Consider the following 10,069-nt stretch of genomic DNA (forward strand, 5'->3'; position numbering starts at 1 on the left):
GTTGGAGAAGCAGAATCTTTTCTTCCTGGGCCTCTGCTGGTTGGGTGGATGGGTTTGAGCAGCACTATTGATGGGTTTGTTACAGGGCCCCTGCATTCTGCTACTAGGAGATCCCTGTGCTGCTTGGCCCATGTACCTCCTTCATTCAGTTTCTCAGTGTTGAACATCCTGTTTTGGCCAGCATTACCTTATATTTTCCATTCAACTCTATTTTACTTTGATTTTTGATTAATTTGTGTGTGTGTGTGTGTGTGTGTGTGTGTGGAGTCATTTATCACATGAATACTGCACTGCCCTACTCTTCCACAAGTCTTTCTTTCCAGACCCAAACCCACTCAGATCTGCAATAGCCTGCCTTTCCTCAGACACTCCAGGAACTGGTTCACAAGTTTCCTGCATCTATGAGTTCAGCTCTCTGCCTCAGACCAGGCTGAACATCCCCAAATCCACTCCGACTTTTGAGGAATGCATGCCTGTGTGGTAAGAAAAGCGAGTTTAGAAACCCTCACTGGCCCTGCTTTTGTCTCGCTTTCCTCATTGGCCCACTGCCTTCACACCACCCACCAGCTGCCCAGATCCCCCTGGGATTGGACAACACAGGATGAACGTCTCAATCCAGCGGAAGCCTGAACGTCCTGGAGCTCCCACCCTTCCCCTGGCTTTGATTGGCCCTGAAAAGGATAGTGGCCAAAGAAGTTGAAGTAAGAAATATGTTTAGGGAAGGGAAAACTTGAGGCAGTCTAGTGAAGTGATTAACAGCATTTGCTTAGGAGTCAGATGGCCCTGGGTTTGAATTCTGATTTGTCTTTTGCTAGTTATACGATTTGGGGCAAGTACATGCCTCAGTTTCTACTGATGATACCAACCTTCTATAGAGTCAGCACAGTACAATAGTTAGGCACATGGATTCTGGTTCCGCACTGGCTGAATTTGAATGCTGGCTTGTCATTTAGTAGCTGCAGCCTCGACCTCCTGGGCTCAAGCAAGCCTCCCTCCTCAGCCTCCTGAGTAGCTGGGACTACAGGTGCACACCTCCATGCCCAGCTAGTTTTTATTTCTGTAGAGATGGAGTCTCATGAGCAAATGACTTAACCACTGTGTCCCAAGCAGGGGTGATAATAGTAGATACTTCATGAGAAATAGTGGTGTTTCTTATTTGAGACTTCTGAATATTTGTCTAACTACCAAAGGAGACCAAAATCGAATTAAAGAATGAAAGGATTCCTGATCTCTAAACACTGGAATCTGAAAAACGCTACAAGGCAGGATCTTGATGACATTTTATCAGCCCTCTATGTGTGCGTGTGTGTATTTGTAATTTAAAAGACATTGAATTGTAGACAAGAGAAAATATAGTAATAACGGGTGCTTTTAATTTTCTCCCAAGAAAGAATTTAATAACATAAAAATAAATTTAAAAATAAAAAGAAAAGTGAAAGAGGGAGTCAGAGATAGCTTAAAACCTGGGTGAACTGGGAGCAGACCCCCCAAAGCAGTTGTTAAGCAGTAGCGGGGTGGGGTGGGGAGAGGAACACACAGTGGAGCTTAGTGGTGTGGTGGGTAGGATATCCAGGCTGATGCCAGGGGCAGATAGGGACCAGAGTTCAAGTGTCTTCTTTGTCTGTTGGTCAAACTCAATGCAAAACTGTCAGATGAAATATTAGTGACTTTAAGAGTCAATATGACACAGTGAAAATGGGTTTGATAAGTGTTTGAAGTCTGGAGGAAATCACGGTTAGTATGCGGTAGGTAACACTAGGGGGAAGAGGCCCTCATAGCCAAGTATTTCCCACTGTGTTAATATCAGGAATAACTTCACTCATCCTTTGCCAAATGATTTTAGATCATCTGTAAAAGGCAAATGAGATACAAAGAAAAATTAACCTCATAAAATCCTATTTTAAGAATCAGAGAATGTCTACATTTGAGTAGATGCTATGTTAAGAATGAATTGCTCACACCCTGGACAACATGGTGAAACTCCGTCTCTACAAAAGAATACAAAAATTAGCTGGGTGTGGTGGTGTGTGCCTATAGTCCCAACTACTGGGGAGCCTGAGGTGGGAGAATTGCTTGAGCCCAGGAGGTTGAGGCTGCAGTGAGCTGTGATTGTGCCAGTGCACTCTAGCCTGAGCGACATAGTGAGACTCTGTCTCAAAAAAAAAAAAAAAAAAAAAAAAAAGAAGAAGAAATTGCTCATAATTAAGTAAAACATTTGCTCAACTTTATTGAATGTCATTAGATTTATAGGAATCATTAAAGAATTAGATACCAGAGTCCCCCCGCCCCGCCCCCCACAAAAAAAGTCAGTGAAAAAGATGTGAGTGAAAGAAGTTTGTCAAGGCAAATGTGTGAAAGGATACATGTGTACATCACCCTTTAAATGCTTTCCCTGAGTATTCTATGAAGTCTGGGGATCTTCGAATGCTATTAATCTTAGACAGTAAATTTTATGAAGAAATTCTTTAAAAGTAGGACTTAATTCTCCTCCGTAGTGAGTTTTTAAGCAGAAGATATCTACTACATGGATTCCTTTGCCTCTTGACAGGCTCAAGTTCCATCTGCCTCCCAGGCAGCTTTTTGAGTCTTTCATGGAAGCCTGCTTTTAATATATGCCATAATTTTCTTCTTAATTCAAGCCACATGTTCAAATTTGAGGCTTAAATTCTCATTCCATTGTTTTCTAAGAAATTTTAAACATTAAGCAACAAGTATATAATCAAAATAATCCTGTATTACTTATAACTGAATTACTATTTTCAAAGAAACTTTCCTCCCTAATGAATAAGAATGCAAACTCGAAGTGTATATAGGGTGCTGTGAGTGAAGAAGCTTGAGTTTGCCCCATCGGCTTCTGCAAGGTTATTTTTACATAGTCTCATGCTTATTTGTATGGGGAAGTTCTTTTTCCTGGAAAAGATTTAACTAAGCACAAAACTAAAATCCAGAGCAGGGATAAGGGAAGAATGCAGGTGTTCTTAGTGGAAATATCAGCATCAGGGAATCTTTCTCTTAAACACTGGAACTGGTAGAGTTGAAGAACTTCTTCTGTGAAGCAGAAACAAAAACAAAATTGTCATGTTTAGAGAAACACAAGAAACTGTGGCTTTCCTCTGGAGATACCGGGCAAGGACTCTTATGTATACTGGCTTCTAGTTTGGTTTACTGAGCTGCTGGAATGAGCTACCCCTACTCCATCTGATAAGCAATAACGGTGAAAAACACACATTTGTCTTAGGAACGTCTCATAAATTCAAACTAGTCCCTATTTTGACTGCCCAGGAAAGGGAAACTCTTCAGTACAAGTTGGAATCTGAAACCCCTTGTTATGCCTAACTTACTTTCTCAATACTTCCATCATTCTTTGTATCCATTCAGCTTGAGGGTCCACACACACAATTGACTTGTTCTTCTTCCAGACTCTGGGGGAAAATAAAAATTAAATAATTCAGTCTTACATTTTAGTCAATCCTATACTTTTAATAAAGAAAAGAGTTTGGTATGAAAATAATTATTCCTAGATGAAATGAAATTGGAGCTGGGCAGTTTGGGATCTGGAATAGGTGATTTGTAGTATGGGGTCAGAGGAATAAGAAAACAACCATTTGTGGACCAGTATGTGTGAGCTGGTGGGGTTGAATCCAAAGCTGCGAGGGCCTCACATGTCAGAGGTTAGTGTTTTGTTGATAACATTTACGTGTATTGGAGAACAACCAAATAACTTACTCCAAGATTGGCTCACTTCTAAAGTTATATCACAATATCTTTAAAATGTGCTTATCTGTTGCACTGCATTTGGGAGAACAAAATAAGCTATAGAAAACACTCTCTTGAGAACCTGAATTTCACTGAAAAAAAATTCAGTGCAATTTCACATGAGACGCATGCTGCAGAGCAGATTGCTTGGAGTGACATCTGCATTTTGTCGAATTACCACTTAGCAAGATTTTTCCTGCTCTAAGATATTAAGCAATAGCAAAAGTGGCAGCAATAATTAATAGCTAATATTTATCAGGTACTTATAACACACCAGGCACTATGCTTAGCAGGTAACATGGATTATTTCAATTCATCTCACAAAAATCCTTTGCTGGAGAAATTATTATTTCCTTATCTTCTGATGATAACTTAGGCTCAGTGAATTTAAATAACTTGTTCAAGATTGCACAACAAATACATGATACAGAAGGATTCAAATGAAGATTATCTGACTCCAGAGCCCACACTTTTCTTCACTGTTTTTCATGAGCATGACCTGAGTGATTACCAAGTGCCAGATATAGTGTTAAATGCTTTATCTGCAGTGGAAAAGTGAGGTCTCCCAGACAGCAGAAAACTGGGAGACTCTACCCTCTACTGGTGTGAACTCAAACAAAACACAATTTCCTTATATGTCATTTATCTTAGTTATAAAATGACAAACAGCCAGCAGCATGGTAGCTCATGCCTGTAATCCCAGCACTTTGGGAGGCTGAGGTGGGCGGATTGCTTGAGGCCTGGAGCCTGGGCAACTTAATGAGACCCCATCTCTACAGAAATAATAAAAAAAAAAAACTAGCTGGGCATGGTGGTGTGCACCTGTTGTCCCAGCTACTCGGGAGGCTGAGGAGGAAGGCTTGCTTGAACCCAGGAGGTCAAGGCTGCAGTGGGGCATGGTGTTGTGCACCTGTTGTCCCAGCTACTCGGGAGGCTGAGGAGGGAGGCTTGCTTGAACCCAGGAGGTCAAGGCTGCAGTAAGCCATGACTGTGCCACTGCACTCCAGCCTGGGCAGCAGAGTGAGATCCTGTCTCAAAAAAAAACAAAAAACAAAAAACAAAAAAACAAAAACCCAAAACACAAAAAACAGAAACAAACCACAAAAACCCCAAAACAATAAAGACAAACAGCAAGGATCCATCCATCTAACTCTGAAACTGCACTTTTGCACGTAAATCTTAGAGAGGTCACAGGACATGGAGCAGTTGGGTTTTCAGACAGACACTTCCAATTGGGTTTCTGAGTTCATGACGGAAAGACAGATTTCTGATCATCTGGACTCACGGTATTTTCATCTCTGACTGGCATGAATTTCTCACAATAATTTGAAACTTTCATTTCTGTATCTGGTTAAAATTCACAAATGCAGAACTTGATGAAAAGATATAAAATCAGATTTTTGTCATTTCAAAACAATCAAAGTTAAAGCAGAGAAAATTAAGGTGCATTACCTTCCTTGGTTGACAGGCAAGAGACTTGAGTCATGACAGAGGAAATGGAATCAAAAGAAAGGGGTCCCAGTTTTCTAAACAGCCAGGGGAACTACTCCCAAGTAGGTCATGGCTAGACTTCACATCTCTGAGTTTGATGCCAATAATTGTAGTTTAGTTAGACATTATTGTTAAAGACGTTAGTGAAATGCCTTTCTAGTGAAAAATTACCATATGCACTTTTGATATCCCATATTTCAACTGGTCCAAGGCCCCAAGCACTGGTAACAAAATGTGACAAAGAGGAAGTAGCTGCTTACAAACATTGCAAAAATCTAAAGAAGTCCATGGGAAAAGCCACTCATGAATGCCAAGTCAGGGATGCCCTGAGAAAGATGCTGTGCCTAATACTTCAAGGTGTCGCAAAGAAGAGGCTTTGCAATGGGGAAAATGTGAATGGAGTCCTGGCTAATGCACTTTCTTTCTTTCTTTTTTTTTTTTGAGATGGAGTTTCGCTCTTGTTGCCCAGGCTGGATTGCAATGGCATGATCTCGGCTCACCGCAACCTCCGCCTCCCAGGTTCAAGCGATTCTCCTGCCTCAGCCTCCCAAGTAGCTAGGATTATAGGCATGAACCACCACACCCGGCTAATTTTGTATTTTTAGTAGAGATGGGGTTTCTCTATGTTGGTCAGGCTGGTCTCGAACTCCTGACCTCAGGTGATCCGCCCTCCTCGGCCTCCTAAAGTGCTGGAATTACAGGCATGAGCCACCACGCCTGGCCACTAATGCACTTTCTAATCCTTTCTGATGGTGTGTCTCAGGCAGTTAGTTAACCTTCCTAAGCCTCAGACTGTAAGGAACAATAGACTTACCTTAATAAAGTGGTTGAATAAAGAAAATGAGTATGTGCATGTAAAGCACTTAGCTCAGGGCTGCTGCAAACTAAGCTCTTAATTATTAACAATTTTCATTATTAGTTTGAGAATTTTTAGCAACACTCAAGTAAATCTCTTCGACATTCTTGAGTAAGACTACTGTATGGTAACATTTGATCTGATTTCATTGGGAGAAGGAAATCTTATTTATTTTTCTCTTGAAACTTACATGATTTCTTTTCTTGGACAACCATTCCCACGGGGCAAGATTTGAATTCGATCAATGAAGCGTCTAGGGATAAAGACTGAGCTCTCTTGGACACATCTACACCTCAAGCTTGTGTAATAGACCTCCAGAACACCTGTAAGTAAACACAGAATCAGTTATTTTAATCCATTGGCATGTAATTCATAACTAGAATTTAATTACTAATCTTTCATAATGTGCATTTGAAGACTTAAAAGTTTCAAGTCAGTGCTTCCACACATATGTCTTTAGTTTGTATATTTCTGCTTGTCTTGGCTTGAGTATTTTCAAATGTTTTCTACCAAAACTTTAAAAATAAAGTTAGCTTTTAGGCCAGGCACAGTGGCTTACACTTGTAATCCCAGCACTTTGGAAGGCCAAGGTGGGAGGATTGGTTGAACCCAGGAGTTTGAGACCAGCCTGGGCAACAAACGGAGACCTCATCTCAAAAAGCAAACAAACAAAGCAAAAAGAAAACAAAACAAAAATTAGCTTTCAAAAAAACACAGCAATTTTGAAATTTGTGATAGTGTTATATTTGTACTCAGGTGATAGTCCACATAATAAAATTTGAGAACAGCCTCTGTACGGACTTACAACTCAGTTATAATTAATACAATATAAAACCAGTGGATTATCTTCACTCCCAACACATAAAAACTGAGGACATGACCTGGCTCTAGAGTCCTGGGAGCAATAACATGCTGGAACAGAGTTTTCTCTATCAGACTCTCTGCCATCCTCCCCTTTCCTCTCAGAAAATGTCACAGACGTTTTTGTTTGATATGTTGGTCCTCTGTCTGGGTTGCAAATCATTACAAAACAAAAGGCAATCATAAAAATTCAAAAGTCTTTTTATTTAACAAAAGCAATTAATACTGGATGGGTATCATTAGTATCCATCTCATGAATTTTAATGGGATCTAATGACATCTAAGCCAAAGACATTTATCAGATCTTTTCTATCCAGCCTACTACTGTGCTTGACATACATTTGTAAATAAAAAGGCTCACCTCTCAAGGTGTGTACAAGTTAGTAGGGGAAACAAGCAAACAAAAACTAAAATACCACAGAAGGTTGTATTACGCTCAAAATCTAACGTGCATGCTGAGAACAGAAGATGTACTAAGAGCTACCTCTGCCGGGAGCCATGGGAAAGCCCCGTGGAGAATGCAAGAAATTAGGGTTTTGAAGAGTGAAAATAACATGTGAAGCAAAATTAAAACTGGGGGAGAAAGCTCCTCTGTGTTTTAAGAACAAAAATTTGGCCTTCTAAATCTGAGCAGAAGGCTTCTTTCTGCACATATCCATTTCTTCGGCCACATAAAAACTTACTACTTCAACTGGATATTTATCTATTGACACAAAGATAGCTGCCCCACTTAGACATGGAAGTCTGCTTCTTTGCAGAATGTGTGTAAATACCCCTGGTGTACTGACAGTGGTGTACTTGATGTCAGATCTAACCATTTGGAATTACATGAAGCATGTTCACTGCAAGAGACCAGTAGAGTTCAATAATCTTTAAACCCTGTATAGGGTTTGGTCAGAGTGGGTAACATTGAGAGGCAGAACAAAGAAGAGCTACATGTAGAGAATTATATATAGCAGGAGCTGAATCTGAAAAAGGCTGGGAATATATAATTCACATGAATATTGGACTTGTGGTATCTCTTTTTGCTATAAATAAAAATCTTAACAATATAAATACTTCCAGTTTTGAAGAGTTAAATTCCTAAACACCTTACTTTGAGAAATCTAGAAGGAACAGAGCAGTTTTTTCCCCCTTTAGTCAGACTTCCCTGCGGTTTTTAATCGAAAGAAAATTGAAGTGGTTAAAGACTATTTCTGTTCAATAAACAGTGAAACGTAAATGAAAGTTCTCACCTTGGACTGGAGAGAGGCTGCTGATCAGCAGCATGAGAAGCAGAGATGTCGAGATGAACTTCATTCTGTCTGGAGGTAGAGTTCAGACTTGAGCTCTGAGTCCAGGCTGTGGGTTTGCAGTACCAGAGACTCCTATTTATTTATACCAGTAAGGGCCCTCCCACTGCCTTTGTCTCCAGTAGGTCAGCTGCATCATCAGTTTTAAAAGCCCCCAAATATTGCTGAGCTTGCTTTTTTAAAACTTCTCTTGCAAACTTTATAAATTTGTTTCAGAGCACTATAATAAAATATTTCTTGCAAACATGGACTATAAGTGCCAGAGACACTGGAGAAATCTGAGGGTGGGGAGAAAGGATAATCTATCAGCTTGGAAGCTCCAAAGCACTGTCTTTAGTAGAGCTATTGGTGATGGTGGCTTTGAGTGCTTCTCTCAGTGCAGGGTGAGCCAGGTTTCTCAGTGGCATTAGATATATACTCCATGACATTGGGGACTCCGTCGAGCGCATCACGTCCCTCGTATGTGGAAGGGATTCCGGCCTTTGGTAGGTGCTCAGTAAATATTTGTAAAGCAAATGAATGTCTCTTTATATACAGATCCTAACGCTGATCATGCTATTGATTTTCCTACCAGTCTTTTCCATCTCTTATTTTGCTATCTGAAATATATGATTACTTATATAATCTGACCATCATGGAATTCTTAGAAGGGGGCAGTAGGCGTCCCCTGCTTTGTGTGCCTGTGTCTGCATGAAGGGAGGGAGACAACAGCCTTGAGGAAGAGAATCTCTCTGGCTGTCGTGTGCAAGTCCATGAGCTTGAGAACCATGTGGCAGGGGAGGGAGTCATTAGAACTGCTTTAGAGGGTGAACCCCATATTACAGTCTGACATAAACATATGTGAAGTTAGGTTTTGATCCCACCAGCTAGTCCATGGGGACAATCAGCCCACAGCCTATCCCATTTTCTAGGAGCTCTTTGATTAAAAAAAAAAGTATGTAGACTGGCTAGTCTGGCCTAGAGTACCACTAAACTGCCCTGGAAGTGGACAAGGATGATGTATCAAACCAGACCCACTGATCTGCTAAGAAATCAGAGGTTTGGGCTTCCTGACGCGATTTCCTAAACAATTTGGTTTTTGCTAATCAATTAGCATTGTGGATGTTTAGCATCCCAGGTGCCTCAGTATTCATGGGGGTAGAAGTGGAGGAGTGGTAATGCCACACAACCTTCACACAAAAGCAGTTCTCCAGTCAGCCTGAACGCAGTGACAGGGCACTCATTGATCTTGAGGCAGGCTATTCTACTGTTTGGCACTTCTAGTTGTTAGGATGTTCTTCCTTATGTATATGTGAAAGCTGCTTCCCTAGCAGTTTGTTTATGCTTGTGTTGTGATAAGGGGTTGAATTAGGACAAAATTCAACCCCTTATCACAACACAAAACAATTCTAAACAGTCTTCTATATGATGGCAATCCAAATATATGAAGGCAGAGTGTGCCAGTTGTGTCCTCTGCAAAGCAGATGCTGAGATGGACATTGGAGTACAAGAAGGTTATTCAGAACAACTCCTGCGATAGACAGAAGGAGGAAGGAGGCAGAATTGGGCAGGGGGAGCCTCAGATTGCAATGCTGATCTGGTGAAGTCTACAACAGCTCAGTGGGGAGCTCCAGAGGAAAGACTGTTTATTAGAGGGGCCCATGGTGGGCAGAAATGTTCAGACTCTTCTACCCCAACCATGCTCGGTCCTTAGGGGGGCCTCCTCAGAAACAACATGGTCTCTGGTTGAAAGCTGAAGCAGAGCCCGAGGAGGTTATCAGTAGAGGCTGTCAGCTAACTGCACTCCTTGCCGCTGGCCAGCAAGTTATTTCTT

The 10,069-nt window shown here is 41.0% G+C and overlaps 1 protein-coding gene across 1 annotated transcript; it reads right to left on the bottom strand.

Moving 5' to 3' along the window:
- Positions 1–1,271: 1,271 nt before the first annotated feature.
- On the bottom strand, positions 1,272–8,388 carry CXCL13 (C-X-C motif chemokine ligand 13). Its single transcript, XM_008957677.5, has 4 exons — positions 8,200–8,388; positions 6,294–6,426; positions 3,342–3,422; positions 1,272–3,048 (listed from the first exon to the last, which is right to left on the bottom strand). The coding sequence occupies exons 1-4, from the start codon at positions 8,261–8,263 to the stop codon at positions 2,997–2,999; spliced, it is 330 nt and encodes a 109-aa protein (XP_008955925.1). The 5' UTR covers positions 8,264–8,388; the 3' UTR covers positions 1,272–2,996.
- Positions 8,389–10,069: the final 1,681 nt, after the last annotated feature.

This window comes from Pan paniscus, chromosome 3 (assembly GCF_029289425.2).
Source record: "Pan paniscus chromosome 3, NHGRI_mPanPan1-v2.0_pri, whole genome shotgun sequence".
Classification (NCBI taxonomy): Eukaryota; Metazoa; Chordata; class Mammalia; order Primates; family Hominidae; genus Pan; species Pan paniscus.

Coding starts and splice junctions, on each gene's coding strand:
- CXCL13 (XM_008957677.5), bottom strand. CDS start 8,263: ATGAAGTTCATCTCGACATCTCTGCTTCTCATGCTGCTGATCAGCAGC. Junction 3,423..6,293: donor TGTCCAAGAAAAGAAATCAT/GTAAGTTTCAAG, acceptor ATTTTCCCCCAG/AGTCTGGAAGAAGAACAAGT. Junction 3,049..3,341: donor ATGATGGAAGTATTGAGAAA/GTAAGTTAGGCA, acceptor TCTGCTTCACAG/AAGAAGTTCTTCAACTCTAC.